Here is a 27263-nt window from a genome sequence, read left to right on the forward strand (position 1 = left end):
TCCCTCACTTCCCCTGTGCCCTGATGAACGTGGACACAACCCCAGGGAGACTGGAAGAGGCACCCAATTTGACTTGAGATTAAGCTTTAGCCCTCCTGCTAGAATGAGGGTCAGAATAAAAACTAAGTTATTGAGACAAATGGAGAACCAACCCTTCTGATCCCCAACCCAGGGCCTGTTCTGGGCCCTACACAGCCTTCCTTTGGCTGAACCATCTCCTCCCTGACCCATGAACCCCTGATTGATGTTCCCTGACCCAGAGGGGACCCGGATCCTGACTGGCTCTGCAGTTGGGTGAGGGTTCCTGAAGTGTGGAGATCAGGGAGGGACAAGACCCCAAGAGAAAGCATCAGAGAGGCAGGAGGTGTGGGTGTTGGTCTTTGTTACCTAGGGAGGGAAGCTAGTGTGACTGACCTGGAGCAGATAGGATGATGCAGCCCAAGGTCAACACGACTCGTGTGTCCATATGCCCTCCCTCCGCCTCCCCTCACTCGACCAACACCCACATCCCCGTGCACAGCAGATGAGAATGCCAGATGGAGAGTGGGTGCTGTCTGTACTCACATGCCTTCTTCCCTTCCCATCCCCACGCCCCCATGCTTCCCTCCCAGGCAGAAACTCTTATCTGATCGCAAAGAGTCTGCGATGCAGATTCCAGGAATGGGCAGACAATAAAGCTGCAGAGGCTGCAGGACCTGGATGGCTAAACTGAGCCACACAACCAAAGAGCCGGAGATTAGAGAAGAGAAGATTTGGGGAAATGAGGGGGGAAAGCTGGAAAGCATGTGTTTGTAGCAAGTTTGAGGCTGCAAGTCCTTAGGGCAGTGCACGGTACAAGAGAATTAAGAAAGAAGCAAAAAGAGATTTGAGAAGTGTTACTGGGAGGTGTTCATTTAATCTTCTTTCATTATTTTGAGAGATGCCAGTTAAAGATTGATATTTTTTTTTTTCATGGCCGTTTGGACCATACTTCATTCTATGCAGAGACTGGATCATAAGGGTCAAAAGTCATAAGGGTTAAACTAGCTCCAACAGTGTCTTGGTTTAATGAAGTTCAGAAAATCTGTCCCGCTCCTCTCTCGCCAGCTCCCTGTCCTTCCAGCTCTAGCCCAAGGAGCCAGGGTAGTGATGTGACTTTAGGAGGTTTGTCCAGTCTCAGACCCCAAGTCTAGTCTTTCCTTGGCTATCCTAGGAGATACAGAAGCCATGCCTCTCCATCACCCCAGCAACAGGGCAGAGAGGGCTCCAGTTCCTATTTCTGGGATGGTGGGAGGAACAGATGGAGGAGATGGAAGTAAGAGGACCAGACTAAGGTAGAAGCAGGCAGCGGGAACCCCTCTTCCTCTCTAGGACCCTTTATCACTCTCAGAGATAGGACTCTGAACTGAAGCAAAACCAGAAATATCAGCCCTCCAGCACACCTAGCGTGTGTATGTGCCTTGTGAACATGTACCTGTGCCTCAAATTTGCACAAACAAGACAAAGATGCTTCATCTTGAGAACAGATACTCCTTGCCGATGCCAGCTGTGAAGTGAGTAGCTGTGTCTTGTCCCATGGCTGGGCAGTGCAGCATCTGGATCCTATTTCAGAGCTCTGTCAGAGCTGCCCAGAGACACAGGCAGAGTGTCCTGGGGACAGGGAGTAAGCTCCCTGTTGGAGGTTACCCTATCTTGGCAATCTGTCTAACAAGAAGGGTATGAATTACCAGCTCCATGTTCTTGAACATGGGAAGGAAGTAACTCTGCAGGTTCCTGAGCTGGGCATCACCCACGGTCAGCTCTCAGCTCATTATCCGAAGGAGCTGACTCAAAGCTCTCAGACAGTACCAGCTCACCAGATGAGATGCACAGTTGCAGAAATCACAAGTGATTTCCTTGTGCCAGCCAAGGCAGGAACAGTGATCATTCCTAAAGCCTGTGCAGCATTTGGCCTCATATGTCCCCTCTTGAAAGCTGCCCAGAAAACCTTCCCATCCAGGGCACCCTCATCCAACTAGCCTGTTCTGAATGACGTGTCACCTGGCTTCTCCCCAAGCATTCTGCACATGGCTCTCCTATGGATTCTGACCCTTTATCAACCAGAGCCCCTCCAGCCTCCAGCTGCCCTATCTGCTCCCAGAGCCTCGCACACAGCCAGACACACAGATCAGTTCTCGGGAGACAGTTTTTCACTTGGCTCATATTTTGACTCACAGGGCAAATTTGCCAACCATTGTTTATGCTCCAGTACCCTTGGGTATCAGGCTAAGCTCAGCCGAAGTTATATTCAATCTTGCCTGTGTCATCTAGTGATATTAACAATATCTTATACACATTTATGTTGCTTTCTATGTGGGGCTCTCTCTTGTGTGATCCTCATCATACTCTTAGGCAAGCAGGGCAAACAATGACATCCTTATTGGACAGAAGATGGGGCAGCAATTATCCAGTGGCCAGGATGGTTAAGGTGAGGAGCAGAGACTGGAGCTAGCTCTGATCTGCATGACTCCTGGTCCAGTGCTCCCTCCCCCAAGTGGCTTTCCCTCCTGCAGGAATCCCATCCCTAAGGAGAGACCTGTCTGCAGAGGATATAGAATGGTAGGGAGGCACAAGGGGCCTGGAAAGCCAAGGTGAGGCCCTGAGCTGGTGCTTTAGGCCAGAGCATGTTGTTGGAAGAGACAGCAAGAGATGCCCCATGGCAGGCATGCGGGGCGCAGCCCAGGAAGCTGAGAACCCGAGCCTCAGGCGTGGAGGAGCCCTACGATGTTCAAGGATCAGCAGACAGGTGGGGTGGGGCTCCTGTTGCCACCCTCAGAGGAAAGGGGATACCGACCTCCCTTAGGGGCTCTGTGAGGTGGAGGGACTCCTGACGCCTGAACCCTGGAAGAAAGCTGACCCTGAGCCTCCAGGCTGTGAGCAGGACAAGAGGGAGAGCCTTCCCCTCGGTGATGCCCACCTCCATCCATCCGTCCCACTGCCAAGACATGTCTACGGTCTGCGGCTTTTCTGGTTTTAGCAAAATGGAAAGTTTACCAGAGGAGTGGCTTCCGTGAAATCCATCAGGAGATCCCCCGGCTCCAAGGTAAAGGCACCTCCGCGGTTAGAGGGGCTCTACAGAGGCAGACAAAAACATCCCAGTTAGGGGTGGGAGGCAGGCGCACGACAGAGGGGGTGTACGTATACATATAGCTGATTCACATTGTTATACAGCAGAAATCAACACAACATTGTGAAGCAATGATCCTCCAATTAAAAAATAAAAACAATCGGAAAACAGAAATATCCCAGTGAGTGCTGGCTCTCGACTGACCATGGAATTTCATCAGAAAATACAGGTGTTCCCTACCTCTCTCCTCCCCTCACTTGCTAGCACTGAACTCATTATTACACCAACCCCCACTTCATGGTTCTCTTGCTCAGCAGGGTACAAATTATTGAGACCAAACCCCAGTTTTTCTGACATCTTCATGGGTAGAAACAGGTTATAGGGAGGGGGACTGTCTTTTTTGAAGCTGCAAACAATTTTTATTAAATGCTCTGAGTGCTCTTTGACTGGCCTTTGGGGGAAAAATACTTCAAAGAGTCCTTTGAATATATAAAGAGAAAGAAAAGACCCCATCTCGGATCCAGGGGGCCAAGACCTCAAGAAGCTAAACTCATCTGCACAATAGTGAAGAAAAGCTTTCTGGTGGGAGGGTGGGATCTTTCATTTTTTGGAAAAATTTTTTCTGTCTTGCCCTGGAGTCTCAGCAGCATGGGGGCCTTGAAGCCCTATATGGGAAAAAATAAGTCTCAAATCTCATTAACTTGGTGCAAGCAGAGCCCTAAGGAGAGAGCTGGCCAGGAGAGGGAGCCCTGTGGCCTCTGACAGGATGCTGACTGCATCTCCAACCCAGTTCCCTTCTGTTTCGTAAATGTGTTCGCGTGGTTTTACCTACGGCCTGGGACCGTAGAGAGGACCCTGTGTCCGCACTTGGGACAAAGCAGTGCTGGGACTTGGCATAGTGGAGGGGAACCCGACTCCAGTTCCCAGGAGGTGATCTACAGAAAAGCAGGGAGCCTCAGTCTGGGCCAGTCACAGGCTGAGGGGGTCCAGCCAGGATTCTGTTGAGGAACATGGAGATATTCCCAGAGACCCCCAGGAACGGAGACCCTGAAAGACTGCCCGAGGCATGCGGGATGTGCCTAGACTGTTGTTACTCTGATGCTACTGGGAATCGTGCTCCCTGGAGCCGCAGAAGCCTCAGGCATCCTGTTTGCACAAGCACTTTAATCTCCACTGGACTCATGGGTTGAGCAGGGTAGTAGATTTTACTCCCATTTTTGGGAAGAAGAAACTGAGGCTCAGAGAAACAAGGTCCATGAAGTGACTGCTCATTTAAAGCAGACATAGGTATTTGAAAGGAGCAACTGAGAATAGACTCTATGGCTCTGGTCTTGCCTTGGGGGGCCCCCGCCTCATGCACACAGCATTCCTCAGTGGGGTCCAGGGACCAAGCAACATTTGACCCAGCATTTGCTTGGAGAGCAAGACCAATCACTGAAGAGTGACTGCAACCAAGCATCACTCAAAGAAAACCAAGAGAAATGTCTTGTGTAAGACCTTTGCCAGCCCATTCACACCACTGGCAATTTCCTGAAATTTCAAGCCGACAGATAGAATATTGACCAATTTCAAACCATCAACACAGGCTGTCTCCCATAAGGAACGAGATGGGGATACTTCTAGGTTTTTTCTTCTCCAGATTTTCCATTTTGGTGGGTAAAAAGCCATTTCTCACTTTCTGTCTTCACAGTGGAGTAATAGTGTTCGTAGGGATGATATTTTAAAACCAAAACTGCCCTCAGAAATCTCTTAAATTTCTCTTTAAGTACACAACACATGCTTTTATATACTATTTGTCTCTCACACATGGTTATCTTTCAGGGACAGATTATATTAAAAAAAAACACGTGGTTGTTACTGTTGTTTTAGGAGCACCCAGAGTTGATGACACAAAGCTCAAACGCACACAGATGCCACACACTGAATTTACGCAGACACTGCAGCAAGAAGAGCTCCTCCTCAGGGCCTCTCCCGTACCTTGGCCCCTGGGGACAGCTGGCCCTTGCCTTCTGAGCCCTGAGGCGAGCTGATCTTGTGGACTTTGGGGGACAGCAGTGGCACTGAGGCTTGTGTGGTGGTGGCGGTGGTGGTAGCTGCGGGTGCAGTCGTGGTCGTTCCCACTGCCTCGGCCAGGTCTGGAGGGAGGTCGTCTTCATCACTGCGGTTACTAAAAGCACATGAAGCTCTGCTCATTACAATAATAAACAGGCCGTGGGGAGTGGAGGTAGGTGGGGAGGGCTGGGACAGCTAGGCTGGGGGTTGGGGTTCTCCCCAGATGTCTACCAGATGTCCAGCTTACGGGAGCCAATATATTGACCTTTAGCCAAAGTAAATTTGGGCTGGATTTTCTGTCACTTGCCAAGGGATGAAAAACAAATTTTAATATAAAAATATAACATAATGATTATCATTTTATCCATTTGTAAGCATATAATTCAGTGGCTTAGACATTCACAATGTTGGATAGCAATTACTTTATTTATACCCTAGACTTTTCTATCATCCCAACAGCAACTCTGTACTCGTCAGACAATATCTCCCCATGGTCCCCTCCCTGTAGTCCCGGATAATGTCTGTTCTGCTCTTGGGGCTCAGAGTGGGCCACCCCCAAATATGCCACAGTAGCATATTGATTTTTTAATTAGGATAGAGTTTTTAATTTTAATAAACTATATGGAGAAAAAACTAAAAACATTTTTTAAATAGCATTTTTTGAAGACCCTGAAGGAAAGATTGAATTACCACCATCACTGAAAATTTATTTCTGGAAATGTCCACAGGATTTTTTAATTAATCAGATAAGAGGTATTTTTACCATTAAATAAAATATGTATTCACTATAATATCCTAGTTATGAAAATTTGCATTTTAGAAACAATTTAGGGTAATTTCGTCCTTTGGCATTTAGTCAGAAAGAGTAATGACTTCTGGCATTTAAATCAGAAATAAATATTTATCAATATAGTTGGTACTCCCTACCTTGTGTGTTCAGTGTTTCTTTTCAAAATAGCAGTTATGTGGGGATAAGAAAACTTACTGGTACCGAGGTACATAAATTTCAACGTGAGGATTTCAGTATGACGTCAAGGGTTTTGTAAGAGAAATATTTGCATTTTTGTGCTTCTTTTCCCCTTCAAAGAGTGCTTACAGGTACAGTCTGGAAAATGGGAAGTGGAAGAGCAATGGTCTTAGGATGCACGTGATAAAATGATTAGGGAGAGGACAAGGGAATAAGCAGAAAATTGAAAATAAAGATTTCATGAGAGGTTGAAAAATGTATATATATAGTTCGTACTGGCTTCCAAGAGAATATCGAAATTCTGCTGAGGGTCTCAAGTTTTCTTCTTGTCTTCATAATGTCAAATTATAACGTAAAGTATTGCAGAAAGTTGTTCCTTACTTTCTGACAGACTTTCTCCTTTCAGCTTGTTATGTGGTATAAAGGTCTGTCATACTGATTATTTTGAAATGGCCACCAGCACTCTGACCCTCCTCTCTGTCTCCCTGAAAGCAGGATATAAATCTCTCACATGAAAGGTGTACTCCCTATAGTAGGCAGAAAAAAAAGTGAAGTTGCTCAGTTGTGTCTGACTCCTTGCGACCCCATGGACTATAGCCTACTAAGTTCCTTCGTCCATGGTATTTTCCAGGCAAGAGTACTGGAGTGTGTTGCCATTTCCTAGGCAGAAAGACCCCTTTATCACAGAGATAGGGAATTTAGGCCAAGAAGCCTATATAAACAAACCTTGCTACTTCTTTAGTTACTTCCCCAAGTCCAAACTGTTTATACTCTTCACTAATTGAGCACCCAATACCTAAGTTTCTTTATCCTGTCAATTGCTTACAAATTTTTTATTTCTTTGTCTAAAAAGTACAAAAGCTGCCTGCTTTGGCCACTTCTTAGGTGCTATTTCTATGAGATATCCATGTGCATGAATTAAAACTTGTTTCCTGTTCTCCTAATAACCTGTCTTCTTATTTTATTATTAGTCTGGCCACAAGAACTCAGAAAGGGAAAAGGGGAAATTTTACACCTCTCCTCAACATGGTTTTCTGTCTGAATGAATGTGACTACTCTAGGTACCTCATATAAATGAAATTATATAGTAAATACTTCTCTGTATCTGGGTTATTTTTTTTTTTACTATAATGTTTTCAAGATCTATCCATGTTGTAGCATAAGTCAAAGTTTCATTCCTTTTTATGGTTGAATAGTATTCCATTGTATAGATAGATTATATTTTGTTTATCCCTTCATCTGTTGATGGATACTTGGGTTGTTTCTGCCATTTAGCTATTGTTATGAACGTGGTGTGCAAACATCTGTTTGAATCTCTGCTTTCAACTCTTTTGGACTGGAATTCTACCTAGGAGGGGAATTGGTGAGTTGTACAGTAGTTCTATGTTTAACATTTTGAGAACCACAAAACCAAGGGATGTTATTCTGAGTAGCCTCCCATAGAAGGGTAAATATAAGAGCTGTAGAAACCTACTGTTTTGAATGAAAGACTCCTCTTATGGTCTAACAGGAACTGTCCCTTTGGTGATAAACTGGTTATAAAGGAGGAGTTGGGCACAATTGTCTTGGGGCCAAGTATTTCTGATTTTAGACCCTCTCTGATCAAACGGGATGACCCATGATGGAAAGGACACTGGACAGGAAGTCACCATGAGGGAGGAGAAGTCTGGGCTGGCACCCGGGGCTCATCTCCAGAGCCTGAATATATGGGGAAGGCTTGACTTCTCACAAGGTATGCCAAAGCTGGAAGCCTTTCTGATCTGATAATCCTGGCAAAGAGAAGCACCATCAATCGTCCACTCTTGGCATGGACAGTATTTTCTCAAACTTACAGAAATTAGGACAGGTTCTCTATTGCCTGCTGCCAACCAGATTCCTGCCTGTGCAGGAAAGTGGTAAACCAGTGAGACCCAGTTGCCTGAACCCTGTACATTCCAAAGGAAACACTGGTCATTGACAAGCTCCTGAGAGAACCCCTGGACCCTTGGGATATCCTGCTGAATAAGTGGCTTAGCATACCTAAGGTCTTGGGCCATGCCAGATAGCTTATGTTATCAATGTGATGTATGATGAACACATGGTATCTAAAGTCAATTCATGACACATTTTAGTAAGTAAAGTTTTACATATGGTATGATTCTTTTCTTTGAAATGATTCCTTTCTGTTTTAAAGAAAGGCATAGAAAAATGTCTAGAGTATTAGTCATAAAGGTGAACATTGGTTATTTTTGATGGTATAATTTTAGGGGATTAGTTTATTTTCTCTTTGGATTTTTTTGTCTTGCCTGAATAGTTTCAGATTTTTACACTATGTTTACTTTTACCTTTTTTAAAAAAGATTTTTTTTAAAAATGTCGATCATTTTTAAAGTCTTTTTTGAATTTGTTACAATATTGCTTCTATTTCATGTTTGGTTTTCTGGCTGCCAGGCATGTGAGATCTTAGCTTCCCTACTAGGGATCGAATCCACACCCCCTGCATAGAAAGGCAAAATCTAAACCACTGGAGAGCCAGGAAAGTCCCTACACTATATCTAAATGAATAGTAAAGTTCAATTTATGGGGGAAAACTAAGCAGATCATCATTTTCTAAACATACCAGCTAATCTCAATATAAAGATATACTTTTACGTGCCTTAAACTCTTTGCAGAGTTTAATTCCTTCACTCTAAACACAGCAGTCACACTTTTCCTCCCTGTGTCGTATTTCGAGAAAAGAACACAGCTGAGATTTTTGTTTATATCCTAGAAAGTGGCAGTTTGAAAACCTGTTCAGAGAACCTAAATATCATGATGCTTTGATGAAGTAGCCTAAAACCCAAACAAGCACATATAATTCTGACCTAGGAACTAGGAATACTGTAACCACTAAAAAAGGCACACACCTCCCCACATGTCAAAAATAATGATGCAGAATTATTTTTCAGGGAATGAGAAATCTTAATTTTTCCAATCTACCTCCCTTAACCATGTGTTTATTAACTTCATCAATATCTGTGAGTGGAAGAGATGAGTAAAGTAGTGGTAACTAGTGTTGACAATACAAGAACTGTTTATGGGATGAAAATGCAAAACTGGGAACATCCCATCTGTTAATTTTGCTGTTTACTACTAATGGGGAAAACGGTGCGATTCTTTGATTTTCAAACCAGAACACTTTGGGGTATCTTATGAAATACACAAGAAATCAGAGGTTCAAAAAGGGTTTCCTTAAAAGAGGCAATTTGGTGAATTAGTTAAATTTTCTTTCCTTCCAGGCTACGTAATAGTCATTGTTTCCAACATGATTACATATCCTGAATGGGTGATAATAACATTTTGAATTTCGAAATGTAAAATGAAAGGCTAATCTTGCCAGCTTTATCCTCTGGGAAGCAGATTTTTCATTGGTTAATCTGTCCCCTAGAGATCATTAGGAATGTTAATCATCTGAAGCTTTCTCATGTTGACTTTCCTAGGAAATACAGCTGCTATACAGTCCAGAAGTTTCTACTAAGGCTAATGAGGTGGAATGTGTCTGTCCTGAAATAGCCCCGCTTCTCCTTTTTACAAGGTGCAAGCGGCGGGCCAGAGCTGACGGCTGGAGAACTGCAGCTGCAGTTTGCTCCTTGTCCTATACATTGTAGTCTTGGCACCTCCTACACTTGACCTTTTTAGAGGCTTCAGGTGCATAATAAGAAAGCAACAGGAACTAACTCATCCTTCAGCCAGGTCCCTTGCTAGGGCTTATTCACATTATCTTATGTTTACCCTCACAAAATCTTTGTCCATTTTACAGATTACAGAGAGATTCAAAGAGTAATTTTCCCAAGAGTTTATGACAGTAAACAAGAAGCCTTTCTAACTCCAGAGCCCCATGCTTTGCACTGCACCCAAAGATCCCCTTGCACCTCTCTGACCAATTATATATCCAGACATGATACCTGGGCCATAGCTGAGGTCAAGAAATGGGAACAACCATTGCGATTTTACTAATGTACCACCACATTTAACTGCAGCATTTACCTGCCCTCTTTGGATTAAAATTATTTACAATCTGTCTTTCCCTCTCATAAATTTAAGTCCTTGCATGGGAATTCTCAAAGTCACTGTGTTCTTCCCTCACAGTGCCTAGAATGTCCCTGTGTGCAAGGGAGTTAGGAAACTTGTGTTAAGTTCAACAGAACTGGACAGGTCCTGCTGGTTCTGGCACACTTTGGAATATGGCTCCTCCTACAGAAATATGGATTCTTCCATGGGAATATGGCTTCACCCACAGGAATATGGGATTCTTCTACAGGAATGTGGTTCTTCCTACAGGAATATGGGCTTCTTCTACAGGAATGTGGTTCTCCCTACACAAATTTATTGTTGTTGTTCAGTTACTAAGTCATGTCTGACTCTTTGCGACTCTATGGACTATAGTATGCCAGGCTCCATAGGATTCTGCAGGCAAGGATACTGGAGTAGGTTGCCATTTCCCTCTCCAAGGATCTTCTCGGACCAGGGATTGAACACGTCTCCTTCATTGGCAGGTGGATTCTTTACCACTGAGCCACCAGGAAACTCCTACAGGAATAGAGCTCTTCTTATTGCTCAGGGATCAGCTTTGGCTCTTTTGACAGACAGTGCTGCCACTTCACTAAGACACAACGGAGCCAGCATTCGACATACTGCCCATGTTCCTCCTCTGCTATCTGTGTCCCTGAGGAAGCTCCTCCCCTTAAGTGTGGGCTGGATCTGGTGACTTGCTTCTAATGAAGAGAGTAGGGCAAAAGGGATGAAATGTCATGTCTGAGATTAGGTTATAAAAGGCTGTGATGTTGCCTTTCTAGGAGTCTTTCTGGCTCTTCTTGTGTATTTTCTCAGAGAACACATGTCTAGGAACTAAAGGCAACCTCCAGTCAAAAGCCAGCAAGGAATGATGTCCTCAGTCCAACAGTCCTCAAGGAACTGAGTTCTGCCCCACACTGTATGAGTGAGCATTCAGATGAGGCTGCAGCCCTTGTCAATATCTTGAGGGCAGCCTTAACAGACACTCTGACCCAGAAGACTCAGCTAAGCCATGTCTGGACCCCAACCCACAGAAACTGTGAGAAAATAACTGCAGACTGTGTTAAGCCACTAAAGCTTGTAGTAATTTGTTCTAAAGCAGTCAATAAAGAATGCCTATGCACCCGTGTCATGTTTTCAGGGACAAAGATCCAGCGCCATTATAACTTACATTGGAAAATAGACTGTATTTTTGAGGTGGTCCTTTGGGAGGGGTGTGAAAGGCTAAGAAGCATTTACAACTGGACATCTGGCATCGCCTTTGTTGTCATAATTGAAAAACTTGCAGCATGGAACTCACAAACTGTACTGTCTTGTTAACTTCCGCACTCGGGGAGGCTTGATCTCCGGCTTTTCCATAGCTGGTTGCGTAGTTTCCACACGTATAGGAATAGGACTTCTAGAGACAGATCAGGAGAGCAGAACAATACCAACAAAGAGGTTTATGGTCTGGTTTTGACAGTAGGGACTGCTTTCTCAGTTAATTTATGCCTTACTAACACTGATAGTCAAGATAGCCATTTCTTTCCTCCTCTTCACTCTACCTATTACATATAATTATTTTAAAATGCCACAGAAAAGCCAAAATAAAAAAATGATAAGGAGGAAAATACAGCAAGCAGGAACTGAACATGACTGGGATATCACATGAAATTTCTCTGCCCAAAACACTCCCTTCCCAATATTAGGTTTTTGTTCATAACCAGGTTTTGCCAGTGAAACGAGTAAAGGGAAACCTGTGGATAGCCTATTTTTACTTCCAAGTAAGTAATCTTGTATCTATGTTATTTTAAACATAACACAGAATACATTTTCTAAATAGATAAAGAATGATAGAGTAGTTCATATAAAAAATATATAATCAGGAGACCTTTAGGACTCACTCTAAAACATTCTATGTCCAGATTAAAATGTTAAAAATTAAGTTTCATTTTTATATTAGAAAACAATGCAGTTAACCAATGGGCTTACTCCTAACTGATTTTAAGGAAAAGTTTTGACACATTTTCATGATTGAGTGATTTCACTTAAATAAAACCCAGTAATTACTTTCTGGGACCAATAGACATCAAAACAAACTGAGATTCTCAGCAAGAGACTTCTAGTAAGTCAGTTAACTCGTCTGGGCCTCCATCTTCCCTTCTGCTGAGTGCCTAATTTGGTGGTGATAGGTATGCGGCAATAAATGTTAAAGAAACATAAATGAGCAAACATGAAATAGAGTCAACGTATTCTAGGTTCATGACTTCCTCAAGCTGGCCCCCCAGAGGCAACTGAACGCAGTCCCTGGAAGAACTCAGGGGAGCACATTACTCTGCTGGGGTGGAATGGGTGGTGTTTGGAAAGCTTCAAGGAGGGGTTTAGACTTAACCAGACGGAGGGAAGACTTCCAAGGTGGGAGACAGAGTGGAGACCCAGATCTGCTGATGGGTAAGGCAGAGTCAGCATCACTGATTCAATGGACATGAATCCAAGCAAGCACCGGGAGACAGTGAGGGACAGGGAAGCCTGGTGTGCTAGTCCACGGGGTCGCAAAGAGTCAGACACAACTTAGCAACTGAACAACAACAAGGTAAAGTTCCAGGGGAAGATCAGGGGCTTGTGACTAGAGGGGAAACCAGGGGCCCCTGCATGAGGTGCCTCAAGCTGAGTTGTTCATATAAAGGCAAAGGCAGTCACTGAAGGTTTGGGGCAAGGGAGTGGCATGCTCAGACTTGCATTTTAGAAAGGCCCTTAGAGCAACAAAGGATGCTGGTGAGGACAGGCCAGATGGAGCATCTTAGAAAACTGTAGTAGTGGTTATCCAGGATGGGAAATGGTACGGGCTGGGGGTAGGTTGGGAAGAGGGTCATGATAAGGAGGGGATGGACATGGGAGACAATATGAAAGTCAAATTGGCAGGATTTGGTGACCAATTAGATGAGGGCATGAATAGGAGAAAGTCAAGGACTCCCAGGCATCAGGTCTGAATAACAGGTAGGTAACAATGACTTTGGGGCTTCCCTGGTAGCTCATTGGTAACAAATCTGCCTGCTATGCAGGGGATGCAGGAGATATGGGTTCGATCCCTGGGTCAGGAAGATCCCCCAGAGGAGGGAATGGAAATCCACTCCAATATTCTTGCCTGGAGAATCCCATGGACTGAGGAGTCTGATGGCTACAGTCCATAGGGTTGCAAAGACTCGGACATGACTGAAGCAACTGCGTACACGTGCACACACACAATGACATTAACCAAGATAGGAAAACTGATGAAATGGGCAGCAGGGTAGGGTTGGAAGAGACGAATTAAGGCTTCAAAAAGTCCAAGAGACAGCCGGGTATTTGTCTCTGGAGTAAGACAAATTTATACCAAGAAAATGGACTAGGCATCATAAGATAACATAGAGAAATATTCATTTTTATTTTCAGCATCAAGTATAAGAATTTCCCAGGGTAGTGTTTCTTAGATTACATAAGGTGTTTTTTTGAAATTCTTGTTTCTGGCCTTTCCCCACTACAACACCCCTACCCTCACCAAAACGGCCCTACCTCCCACCAAAGGATCTGAAATGTCTGGAGGAGGACTGCAGTTTTGGGTTTTAACAAGATACTGATGTAGTGTTCCTTGGACACATTTCAGGAAGCTTTATCCTAGGGAGACCCCACCAGTGTTAGCAGACTGCCAAGGTGTCCATGGGGCTGCCATGATCTATAGCTAGTTATTCACAGAGAGGTGAAGAGTGTCTACTTTCTATGAGATTAGGAAAGAAAGGTTTTTCTCTGGGTTCGGGTTGGTGGTGGTCTGGAGGTTTTAAAGAACATCTGTGACTCTAGTACTTCCAGGGGCTCAGATAATGGACCAAGGGACGAGTACTGAACTGAGCTGAGACAGTGAGCAGAAGCCAGGTCACGAAGGGCTCCCTCTGCTCTGTTGAGGAGTCGGGACTCCACCCTGACTTTAAACAGGGAACTGACATGGTCACGTCAACGTGCCTGAGAAGCAACTCAAAGTGACTCGCTAATACAGCAGGTAGAAATATTAAAACAGAGTAAGTGGCATTTTTGAGACATAAAGGAAGTTGAGACAGTCTTTTTCTCGCTCTCTTCAGGCTCACATTCTCTCAGTTTTCTTTTTCTTCTCTGCTGCTGCGTTGTTTCAGTCGTGTCCGACTGTGTGACCCCATAGACGGCAGCCCACCAGGCTCCCCCATCCCTGGGATTCTCCAGGCAAGAACACTGGAGTGGGTTGCCATTTCCTTCTCCGATGCATGAAAGTGAAAAGTGAAAATGAAGTCACTGAGTCGTGTCCAACTCTCAGTGACCCCATGGACTGCAGCCCACCAGGCTCCTCCGTCCATGGGATTTTCCAAGCAAAAGTACTGAAGTGGGGTGCCATTGCCTTCTACTTGATTATCAAATGCCCTCATGAGTAACGTTTTGAGAATAATGTTGATGGTACTATTGTTTCCCCATTCAAACAAGAAGCAACAGACCTTACATTAGCGTCCTGAAGAGTGGATTTCTTATTAATATTTACAAACGGTGATTCCTCTTTTCCAACCTGCTAGAGAAAACAGGCAGGTTAGTCAAAACTTAATATCTTGGCACGCAAAAATGTTCCCAAGTGTCCTACATTCAAAGGACTATAGAAATGTGAAGGTGTATCAAAGAGGTAGATCATCAGGTACTCAGTGAATAACCAGTTGTTTTTTTTCCGGTGTTTATTTAACAAAAAGATATTTTCTTGAGTCATTCCCCATCTGGGGATTAACACTTAATCATTCAAATACAATCAATGCTTGCATTCACACTCTTATTGAGTACCTGCTATGTGCCAGCTCAGGACTGAATGAGAAAAGGATGGTGTAGGAAAAGTCAAACCCACAGTTTAATTCCCTACCTCACATTTTTAGGTCAGGAATAATAAGCAGCTCCATGCTTACATAGCACTTAGAGCCTTCAAAAGAGTTTAGAATCTTTCACATCAGTGAGACAAGCCTGGGAGGAGTCACATCATATGATTTTGAAAGAAGCCTCGTCCTCCTCCGTCTAGTGAGTCCCACAAAGAAGTGTGTGGATGGAAGGACACCCACTCAGCCAGCCAGGCCGGCTGAGCTCACACTGGAGATCAACAGGAGATTTAGCAGCCAGCGGCCCTCAGACCCTCCACGGGGTACAGAGCTGGCCCTTTCACTTCCCCAAATATTACTGGGCTTTGGCCAAAACGTTCCTTCAGGTTTTGCTCTAAGATGTTATGAAAAACCCAAATGAACTTTTTGGCCAACCCAATAACTACACTGGTTAATAACTCTTTATATTAAAAGCTCTGTTCACATAACAGGTGTGGTTCCTATGTCCTGGCTGGACCCGACTGACACAGCAGTCCCAGAGCACCTCTTGTACACGTCACTGATGAAACCTCGCGACAGAAAATCAAAGGCTTGCTGGCACGCACCTGGGCACTCACTCGGGACGCGTTCTCCAGCTGGGCCTTCAGAATGTTACACTTGACGTGATCAGCCACGGGGGATGGCAAAAGTGGAGTCTGAAGAGTCTTCTCAGGAACTTTTTTCTCTTCGGCCTGAGATGAACCAAAATGCATGTAACAAATGGTAAACAAAGAACTAAAGAAACACAAACATTAATCCTCCCCAACAATCATCAGTGCAAATAACACAGAGACAAGTGTGTCAGCAACTCCTTATGCTTGTACCAGTGCTTTCACTATTTGCCAAGGAGTCACAAGCACATCCTCTCCTTCTCATGTGAAGCAGGGAGAGGAAGAGGTAGGAAGCTCACGAGTCACAGGACTGGGAAGGTCCAGGAGACTCTTTCAGATTCACGCAGCCAGAGCCCGTGGCAGAACCAGGACTCAAACTCTGAGTCACATACTGTGACAGGTAGTGTGTGTGTGAGTGTGTGTGTGTTCAGTTGCTCAGTTGTGTCTGACTCTTTGTGATCCCATGGTCTGTAGCCTACGAGGCTCCTCTATGCATGGGATTTCCCAGGCAAGAACACTGGAGCAGGTCGTCATTTTCTTCTCCAGGGGATCTTCTGTGACTTGTTAGTTCAAGGGTCGTTTGTATTTTTACAATAATCTTGCTGAAAACTCTGATTCTCAATAAGAAATCTGTATCTGTTGCCTCACTGTAGAGTGTCTCAGATGTCAATAATCTAGTACTACCTTTCTTTTTTTTTTTTTGCCATTTTTTAAAGAAAGGCAATGCCAAAGAATATATCACACAATTGCATTCATCTCACATGCTAGCAAAGTAATGCTCAAAATTCTCCAAGCCAGGCTTCAGCAATACATGAACCGTGAACTTCCAGATGTTCAAGCTGGTTTTAGAAAAGGCAGAGGAACCAGAGATCAAATTGCCAACATCTGCTGGATCATGGAAAAAGCAAGAGAGTTCCAAAAAAACATCTCTTTCTACTTTATTGACTATGCCAAAGCCTTTGACTGAGTGGATCACAATAAACTGTGGACAATTCTGAAAGAGATGGGAATACCAGACCATCTGACCTGCCTCTTGAGAAACCTATATGCAGGTCAGGAGGCAACAGTTAGAACTGGACAGGGAACAACAGACTGGTTCCAAATAGGAAAAGGAGTCCGTCAAGGCTGTATATTGTCACCCTGCTTATTTAATGTATATGCAGAGTACATCATGAGAAACACTGGGCTGGAAGAAGCACAAACTGGAATCAAGATTGCTGGGAGAAATATCAATAACCTCAGATATGCAGATGACACCACCCTTATGGCAGAAAGTGAAGAGGAACTAAAAAACCTCTTGGTGAAAGTGAAAGAGGAGAGTGAAAAAGTTGGCCTAAAGCTCAACATTCAGAAAACGAAGATCATGGCATCTGGTCCCATCACTTCATGGCAGATAGATGGGGAAACAGTGGAAACAGTGTCAGACTTTATTTTGGGGGGCTCCAAAATCACTGCAAATGGTGACTGCAGCCATGAAATTAAAAGACGCTTACTCCTTGGAAGGAAAGTTATGACCAACCTAGATAGAATATTGAAATGCAGAGACATTACTTTGCCAACAAAGGTCCTTCTAGTCAAGGCTCTGGTTTTTCCAGTGGTCATGTATGGATGTGAGAGTTGGGACTGTGAAGAAAGCTGAGTGCCGAAGAATTGATGCTTTTGAACTGTGGTGTTGGAGAAGACTCTTGAGAGTCCCTTGGACTGAAAGGAGATCGAACCAGTCCATCCTAAAGGAGATCAGTCCTGGGTGTTCATTGGGAGGACTGATGCTGAAGCTGAAACTCCAATACTTTAGCCACCTCATGCGAAGAGTTGACTCATTGGAAAAGATTCTGATGCTGGGAAGGATTGGGGGCAGGAGGAGAAAGGGACAACAGAGGATGAGATGGCTAGATGGCATCACTGACTGGATGGACATGAGTTTGAGTGAACTCTGGGAGTTGGTGATGGACAGGGAGGCCTGGCATGCTGCGATTCATGGGGTCGCAAAGAGTCAGACACGACTGAGCGACTGAACTGAACTAAACTGAACCACGAGGTTTTCACAGGTGTATGAAGAGTTAATTTTTAATTAGATTTGATTTTTTGGAATGATATGCTGGAATACAAGAATTGAACTGGTCCTAAAGCCCATTCGAGGTTTTTGACGATTGCTTAAGGGGATATAGCTATACTGACAGTAATGACCAAAGACCCACTTTGAAAAGAAAACAGAATGCTGCTAAAATAAGAAATCAGTGAGAATTTAGCATTGATTTCCCCCTTGAATTTAGCAATTCTGTACTGCTTTTTGGATAGAAAATTCAAGCTGGCTTGCTGCTGCTAAGTCACTTCAGTTGTATCCAACTCTGTGCGACCCCATAGATGGCAGCCCAACAGGCTCCCCCATCCCTGGGATTCTCCAGGCAAGAACACTGGACTGGGCTGCCATTTCCTTCTCCAATGCGTGAAAGTGAAAAGTGAGACTGAAGTCGCTCAGTCATGTCCGACTCTTAGAGACCCCATGGACTGCAGCCTACCAGGCTCCTCCGTCCATGGAATTTTCCAGGCAAGAGTACTGGAGTGGGGTGCCATTGCCTTCTCCATCAAGCTGGCTTATTCTTGCTCTATCTGACCAGGCAGGAGCTACTGTTCAGCTCTATGACTTGACTCAGGTGAAAACCAATATAAATTTTGGAAAACTTGAGTATCATCATTGCATTTATGTTTGCATAAAAGGCATCTCTATGAGGGGTAAACATCTGAATTACAGCAAGACTATAATTCCAGTCAGGAGGATGGCTCCAAGAATGTTGTGCTTTCTCTCTTTTGTGTAACCATATTTTGTATTTTACATTCAGTTTGAATTGTAAAAAGAGGTTGTATCATTCAATATGGAAATTCAGATTTCAAAACACACAGATGAATGATAATTGGACTTTGATATAATTGTCATTGTAAATAGCCCTTCTGTTTAAGGATGTCATTCAGGGATAAAGAAGTGATCAGATGCAGTTTTCAACTACTGATACAAATTGTGTATATGTTTCAAATCTGATGAAATTCAAATGTCTGTGACAATTTTGGGTGCACCTTTGGAAATGGGCAATCAGAATGTTTTCTCACCATTAACATATCCAAACCTTAGAAGAATCAGAGGATTCTTGAGACTGAAAAAAACCTTAAAAGCCATCAGAACCATTGGTTCCCAGTTGTGGTATCATAATAATTTATGATGCCTGTTGCAAGAATTGTTTTTATTAATGATAAGGAATCATAGTGTGAAGTCATATACTTGCCTATGTGTTAGGACAAAGTCATGGTTATCTGGCATAATTCTCTTCTCCATGCTCACTGATCCATTTCTTCACATGAAGGAGAAAAGAGGGGCATTATTGCTTGAGTGCATGGGAGTAGTGAAAGTTAGTCGTTCAGTCGTGTCCAACTCTTTTCAACCCCATGGACTGTAGCCCACCAGGCTCCTCTGTCCATGGAATTCTTCAGGCCAGAATACTGGAGTGGGTAGCCATTCCCTTCTCCTGGGGATCTTCCTGACCCAGGGATCAAACCAGGGTCTCCCACCTTGCAGGCAGATTCTTTACCATCTGAGCCACCAGGGAAGCCCCAAGTGCATGGCAAGTGCTCAATAACTCACAGCTGCCTCAGCTACACCTTAACCCAGAGCAAGCCACGATTGTTCATGTCCCACCAAGATTCACAGCAACTACAAATTACAAACAACTTGTGAGTTCTCTGCTACTGTATGCTCTACTTTCCTGCAAAATATTTTTGACTTTACCAAGCTCCAGGTAAGCCCCTGTTAAAATGATTTATTGTGTGGAGTGCAGAAGAAAAGTTGAAACCTGGAGACTAAGAGAAAGAAGACCAATCCCAGGCACATAATCCATTAGGCTGACTCCAAACAGCTAGCACAAGCCTGCTCAATAAAGATGTATTGGTTGAATGAATATAAGTGCCATCCTGCAGGAAGAATTATTTTTCCAACCGACTATCATTGAGGGTAGTACTGAAGAAAAAGTAGGTGAACAAGATCTTGAAGTTGGGGCTCAAGAGTGATCAGAGGGACCTGAGGCTTCCCTACTGTGGTGGGTGCAAGGGGATGGAGGGTCTTCTGAGAAACTGTGGAAGTCTAGTGTAGACTAGAGGGATGTCTAGGGTGGAGGAACAGCCCAGAGAGGAAGTCTAATGTTCCCATGTTCATCAACTTGGGTAAGGAAGGGGAGCTTTCCAGGCCAGATCTTCCAAATAATTAATTAACAGTTTGTTATTGTTCAGTTGCTAAGTCATGTCCTACTCTTAGTGACCCCATGGACTGCAGCACATCAGGCTTTGTCCTTCACTATCTCCTAGAGTTTGCCCAAACGCATGTCTGAGTCAGAGATGCCATCCAAACATCTCATCCTGTCACCTCCTTCTCCTCCTGTCTTAAATCTTTTCCAGCATCAGGGTCTTTCCCAATGAGTTGACTCTTTGCAGCAGTGGCCAAAGCATTGGAGCTTCAGCATCAGTACTTCCAGTGAATATTCAGGATTGATTTCCTTTAGGATTGACTAGTTTTATCTCTATGTAGTCCAAGGGACTCTCAAGAGTCTTCTCCAGCACCATAGTTCGAAAGCATCAATTCTTTGGTGCTCAGCCTTCTTTATGGTCCAACTCTCACATCCATACATGACTATTGGAAAAACCACAGCTTTGACTATATGGACCTTTGTCAGCAAAGTGATGTTGGTAATTAATAATTTAATGTATAATTCAATTAATATAACTATCAATTATAATTTTAAAATAATTTAATTAATAATTAAAGGGATATTGTTAATTAATTCCAAATTGTTAACTCCCTCTTACAAAGAGGCAAAGCTAGGCACTGGGGTTAGAAAAAACGATCCATGAGTAAAGAAGACTATTCCTATAGAGATTTTAAAAAGTGTATGCAACAGTGGATCTCAACCAGGGGCAATTTTGCCCTTCAGGGGACATTTGGCAATGTCTAGAGACAATTTTGGTTGTCATGCCAGGATAGGGGGATGCTACCAGCACCTAGAGGGTAGAGGCCAGGGGTGCTGCAAAACATCGTGCAACGCACAGGACAGCCTCTCCTCCAAAGTATCAGGCCGAAATAGCACTAGAGCCTAAGGCGAGCGACCCTAGGGTAGAAACTGAAGAAGCATGTGGGACTGCAAAGGGCACTGCACTGGGAGTCAGAGGTCCAAGGATTCAGCCGCTCTCTGACTTCAAGAATGCCAGGTCCCTTCCTCGGGTCTGAGATGTTGAAAAGGTTGAAGTAAATGATAGATTGAATCCAGCACTGGCTTTCTACAGGTCTAAGATATAACTTGGTTTTTATAAGGCTGCCCATTTGGATATAAGAACAGGTCTAGCCAAAAGGGAACTTGGTTTTTGCCCAGGCCCTTCCTCAAGACCTCCCTCCCTACTTTTTTATTTTTTGATTTTTTTAAAAATACTTAAACCAGCCTTTTATTTTTTGGCTGCACCACGCAGCATGTGGGATCTTAGTTCCCTGTCCAGGGATTGAACCCATGCCCCATGGAAGTGTGGAGCTCTAACCACTGGACAGCCAGGGAAGTGCCCCTCCCTCCCCACTCGAATCCTTCCCTTCCTTCCTTTAGCAAACAGTCACTGAATATCTATGAAGTGCCAGGTGTTGTCGGAGAGAGACAGAGGGTGTTATGGACTGAACTGTGTTCTCCCCAAATTTATGTTGAAGGCCTAACAATCCTTGTGATGGGATCTGGGCACGGGGCCTTTGAGAAGTAGTACTTAGACTGAGATAAAATCACGTGGGTGGGACCCTCATGACAGGATTAATGGCTTTATAAGAAGAGGAAGAAAGAGCCCTCTCTTCTGGCAGTGAGAAGGCAACTGGCTCCCAGCCAGGAAGAGAGAGAGCTCTCACCAGGGAACCAAATCATCCACACCTTGACCTTGGACTTCCCAAACTTCAGATCAATGAGAAATAAATGTCTGCTATTTAAGCCACCTGGTCTATGGCAATCTGTGATAGCAGCCCACGCAGACTAATACCAAGGAGTAAAACCGGAAAGAGGTAAATGTGGAGGCTTCCCTGGAGGAACTTCAGTTAGAAGGATGGAGAGGACCATGAACAGATCCCGGCTGAGGGGCTCAGCACCAGAGGCAGCCCCTACTGCTGTAATCCACCCCTAAAGAATATAAGTGAATTTCAGCTCCTAAGAGACATGCCTGAGCAGAAATGTCACGAGCGCTAGAGTAGAAATCCCTCCAAGACAAAGGCACATAGTTTGAGAGGCAGGCGGGGTCATAATGAGAGGTGTGAGTGAACCCCAGGTCCACGTGCATCACCCAGCTCTGGTCCTTGGCACCTTATTTATATTGATGTGCAGAGCAGGCCAGGGTCCAGCAGGCTTCACAGTTTCCAGTTCCAGCTTCTTTAGATGGGCAGCGGCTTCGCTGAAAAGGGCAGGTGTTCCCGGACTCAGTTCTGTAAAGTGAGTAGGGAAAGGTTGAAAGGGCAGAGAGATATAGGTGATGCAAGACACTTGCCAGAGACCAACCCTCAGAGCCTTGCTGCCTGGTTCCTCGTCTGGCAGCTTGAATCTCTCAGCATGTACTAGCAGGTGGGATGTGGGAACATTTTAAGGTCAAAGTTTCAAGGCCTAAGTCCCCCATATGTGAGCTGGGTGACCCGGGGAAGATTACTTTACCTCTCCGAGCCTCTGAGCCATTTTCAAATGAAAACAAAATTACTTACCTTGCAGGGTTGCTGTGATTATTAAGTGAGGTAATTCATGTGCAAATGCTTTATGAATGGAAAAGCACTATGCACATTGGAAAGATTAGTGTTCAGGCTAACAGGCAGATGAATGTGCTCTTAAAAACCATGTTATATTTCTAAAATCAAATTCATTGTATGTTGGATTAGTTCACCACCACTCCTCCCACTAGCTTGTTTTTATCCGTGGGTACATTAAATATTCATTAAACATTTGGTATTCATTACATATTAAAGTTGGTGCCAGGCATTGATAGCAACTGGGATCTGGGAAGCTGGAATAAGGAGATGAATGAGACACAATTCTAGTCCATTTGGGAGACAGACACCTGTACAGATATTCCAAATACGAGTGACCAAAGGTTTATTTAATTGTATATGGGGGCTTCCCTGGTGGCTCAATTGGTAAAGAATCTGCCTGCAATGCGAGAGACCTGGGTTTGATTGCTAGGTTGGGAAGAGCCCCTGGAGAAGGGAATGGCTATGCACTCCAATATTCTGGCCTGGATAGTGAGGATAGGATCAATTTTTCAAAACCAAAGTGGACGATGAGTTACCATTTCTAGCTCAGCCAACCCAGAATTGCTATTCACAGTCTACAGGTGAAGGCTCAGTGGCTCATCCTTTTCACCAGCCACAGACTCATGAAATATCAGACCTGTAAGATGCCCTTGGCCATCATCTCAATACCCTCCACGCCATTCCATAGTTGAGAAAACCCTGGATCCAAGAGGGGACTTGGCTCAACCATGAGAACTAGATTCGAAGCCTCTTGATTCTCACCTCTATCTTGGCACTTGTTCAAACCACATGTGATAAAAAACAAGTTCTCCCCCCACCTCCTGTCACACACAAATTCTTTGGCAAAATATAATAAAAAGGATTTTCTAGAAAAAGAGAAGAACAGGCATACAAAATCCAAGCCCACATTTTTAATTAGTTTTAACAGATACAAAATCACCCTGTCATATTGCTAGAAACATTTCTTTTTTTCCCTTTTTTTAAAAGATTTTTTTGATGTAGACCATTTTTAAAGTCTGTATTGTATTTGTACAATATTGCTTCTGTTTTGTTTTGGTGTTTTGGTTGCAAGGCATGTGGGATTTCAGTTCCTTGACTGGGATCCAACCCACACCCCCTGCATTGGAAGGCTAAGTCTTAACCACTGAACTCCAAGGAGGTCCTAGAAACTTTCCTGATTCGTTTATTCCCCATTTCCGTGACTACTTTGGCAGTGAGCGCTAGATCTACTTGACAGCTTGCTTTCAGAAGGCTAGAATGAGACAGAATGTGACAGAATGAGCTTTCCTGGGGTTGGGAATTAGAGACTCAGTCACCTCACTCCCCTCTCTCTCTGTTCCACAGCTTGAGCCAGTGCTGGATACAGCAGGAGCAGAGAACCAGCGTGGAATGAGGCAGAGACATCTGCTCCCTCATAACAAAACTAGAGTTGGCGGGTAAGCCATAATCCCTAAGTCACCTCTGCCTAATGCACAAGGCTCTTATCTGCTCTCACCCAGACCTGGTAACTCAGCGCAGATATTACCACCATTCCAAGCTGCATCGATGTCTTGAGCATCTTGGAAAGCCACCCACGCCCTGCAGCACCGCTCCCCCACCTCGCCCCCTATGCCCAACTTACTTGTAAGGGATTTACTGCTGGAGTTTGGGGACCTGGCAAGCCCCTCCTTGTTCTCCAGGGTCAGTGAGAGGCCATAGTTCGTGTGGTGCTGGTGCTGGTGGTGGTGATGGTGGTGCCTTCCCGAAGCCTTGGTGGTGAACGGAGTGCCCCCGTTCTCCTCGAGGCGGAAAGGCAGCCGGTCCGAGCTGCTGAGCCCTGGGGAAGGGAGCGGGTAGCTGTGGAGGGTGTCAAAGTCAGGATTTAGAAAAGCAGAGAGTCTTGATACCCTTGTCTGTTCTTTAAATGATGTTCTCCAAGCATTGACAACCAAGAGAAATAGGTGCAACAAGTAGTTCCGCTGTTATTGCAGAACAGGACCCAGTGGCAACAACGGCAACGCAAAGGAAAAGCAGAAGGTGGAAATTTGTATTTGTCAGAGATGTTAACCCTTAAAAAAATTCTTAAGTTTGAAATAAATCTCAATTTTTTAAAAAAGACATCATCTAAATGGGAAGTGTAAATCAAAGGCAATCATCAAATTAAAAATAATTAAACACCCTACAATAATAAGATTACCATACAAACTAGAAGTCTTGGAGTCACTTTCTCCTCCTCTCCATCAACTCCACCATGAAGAAAGCACCTGTTAAATGTTACTGCTACATCTTCTAATTCCAATTGCCCCACTTGGTGTTATTGCCCTAAGGCTCTTGAGACAGATTCTCAAAGCTCTTCCAGTCTCTATTTCTTCTTTAGCCCATCTCCACAAAGCAGCAGTCAGAGAGCTGTTCTGATTACACTCTAGAGTGTGGCACTCCACCCTCTGGGAGCTTGAATATCTCTCTGTTGCTAGTGATTCTTAAGATGAAATCTGATGAAAGCTATGGATCTTCTCTGCAGAAAAAGGCACCCAGACACAACATTTCACACTCAATTTTAGGCTCTCTTTCACCCCTCCATGGACCAAGGCTCAGAGTTTGGTTTGCAGGAAAAAATCCAAATTCCTTTATGTATCACTCATGCCTGCCCCCTGCTCCCCAACCAGTGATCCCATCCCATTCTCCTTGCAGCTCATCTTTGGCTATATTCTTCTCTATACCCCCAAGTTCTTCCCATCCTGGGGCCTTTCACCTCTTTCTGTTCCCTGGAGTCGTTCCTCATCACCAAATTCAGCTAAAGCACCCCTTCCTCCAGGAAGACTTCCAGCCTTTAAGACCCAGATTACAGGTCTCCTCACACCCCTAAGCAGAGCCAATCCCTTTTTGTGCTCATTCCCAAAGACCAGATTTTTGCTGTTTACTCCTTCACTCTGTCTTCAGGGAGCTCACACCCCAGGGTAGGAAACTGTCATTTAATCAGCTACAGTCACACAAGAATGAGCTGTGAGGGAGTATACAGGGGAAGGCAGCTAGTTTTCCTGGGGCTGGTAAAAGTGGGCAAGGAATCACTGGGGAAGGGGAATCCACTGGGGGAGATAGTCAAGTTTTGATGGACTTTCTTAAAACAGAATCCTTTTTTTTTTTTTTTTTTTTTTAAACAGGAAACTACATTTCTTGTGTTTGTATGAGGTTGATAATTCCCCTCAGGGTGGACCTATCAGAGCTCTCCCTCTTTCCAGGGACTTGCTCTGGAACATGATCCAATCAGGGACAATCAGATTTTCCAGGAGGTTTAACACACAGAAACAGAAAGAAAGGGTCTTTCTTCCTTTTTAAGAGTCAAACAAGGCTTTACTGTGACTTTTGTGGGCCCTCAGCCCTTTGGCCTTCATCTCTTCTCTAGAAAAAAATTTTTAAATTACATTTTATGACTGCATTTATATTATTAAAACAAAACAAATATATTAATATCAGATATTAAACCATTTTCTTCAACCAATAATTCATTTTTTTCTTCTGACTTTAAAAGAAATGAAATCATTTTTGTGGGCCCCTAAAAGCATTGTGAACCCAAGGCACTGCATCTGCTGTGCCTCATAGATAAGTCAGGTTTGGCTATGAGGATGATATAAGTTGAGGCTACTTATGATCATATTCCCTGGACACAAAGAAGTATCTGTGGGAAGTGGTCAATGCACAGAGGGACACGAGATGAGCAGAGGTTAAAGCTAGATGAAAAGAGGGGGGAAAAATAACCATTACTGGTAGCATCTGAATCCCCTGGTTCCAGCCATGCCTGAAGCTGGTCTACCACTGAACTTCTTAGTTATAAGTCCTATTTATTTATTTATGCTTGATGTAGTTGGATTTCTCCCATTTATAACCCACGTGCTCTAAATCAGTGATGATGTGTTGTTTTCTTATTGCTTTTTTGCTTATTTGTTTTGTGGAATGTCTTCTGAGTGCCAAGGTGGAAATGGCTATTAGGATCCTAAGGAACAGTATGAGCAAAGGAATGACATTTGAAAAAGCAGAATGGCTAGAGTGGGAATGAGAAGTGGAAAAGGTTTAAGCAAAGGTGTGACATGATTGGAGTTCCATTTTATAAAATTCACGCGGAGGGCTGTGTGGAGGACAGATAGCCTGGAGACTATGATGGGCTAGACGAACTAGGAGGCTGGAAGAGAGGGGCGGCCCTCTGGGCTATATCTGAAGAAGTGCAGGCAGGGTGTGCAGGCCAGGCACGTGGGGCACAGGGGGAGGAGGTTCAGAGGAGGACTCTGCTGGAGATACAGGATGCTTTTCAGAAGAAACTGCACTTCTTTTTTTTGCACTTTTTTCCCGCATTTTTTTGCCCCTATGTTGTTCCATGAGCTAGTCTCTGGCCCACCCTGGCTGCCTCCTAGAGATTTTGCTCAGGACAGTTCAACAGGGAAATAAATGTGTGCGTGTGTAAGAATGTGTGGGTGTGTCTTTGGGGTCACAGTCAGCCTCACCTCTCCAACCTGAAGCATAACCAAGGCTATTCACCCTCCTCACGGAGGCAGCAATGGCAGCAGAAAAAAAGCACACTGAGGTGTCACTAGAATTTCTAGCGTCTCGTTTTAGTTCTGCCCAACCTTGCGCAGGAAACTTGGCCAGCTGTCCTGGGCCACAGTTTCCTCCTCTGTGACATGAGGGGGGTCAGGTGATTTCTGGATGCATTTCAAGGCCAGAAAATCAGCCTTTACTCTTGCCCCCAACTCATTTATCCAGTACTTGCTCTGCCCCAGGCACTGGGTTACATAGTTTACATTGACCATCCCATTTTATACATGTAGAGGCTTTGCTTAGCTCATAATGGGTGCTTCATAAATATTTGATGAAAGGAAAGA

General features: G+C 44.2%; 1 protein-coding gene across 3 annotated transcripts in view; it reads right to left on the reverse strand.

Moving 5' to 3' along the window:
* Positions 1–27263, reverse strand: part of EPB41L4B (erythrocyte membrane protein band 4.1 like 4B) — a 142816-nt gene that overhangs the window by 19151 nt on the left and 96402 nt on the right. For 2 of the 3 annotated variants that reach the window (XM_018052571.1, XM_018052572.1), the window contains exons 16-22: positions 24032–24246; positions 21980–22098; positions 15573–15698; positions 14611–14681; positions 11436–11534; positions 5063–5252; positions 3013–3090 (exon numbers count right to left, since the gene is read on the reverse strand). In XM_018052571.1, coding sequence (XP_017908060.1) covers positions 3013–3090; positions 5063–5252; positions 11436–11534; positions 14611–14681; positions 15573–15698; positions 21980–22098; positions 24032–24246 — 898 coding nt within the window. The remainder of the gene's footprint in view (positions 1–3012; positions 3091–5062; positions 5253–11435; positions 11535–14610; positions 14682–15572; positions 15699–21979; positions 22099–24031; positions 24247–27263) is intronic. The other variant, XM_018052570.1, reaches the window with a different exon arrangement.

Source organism: Capra hircus, chromosome 8, assembly GCF_001704415.2.
Source record: "Capra hircus breed San Clemente chromosome 8, ASM170441v1, whole genome shotgun sequence".
Lineage (NCBI taxonomy): Eukaryota > Metazoa > Chordata > Mammalia > Artiodactyla > Bovidae > Capra > Capra hircus.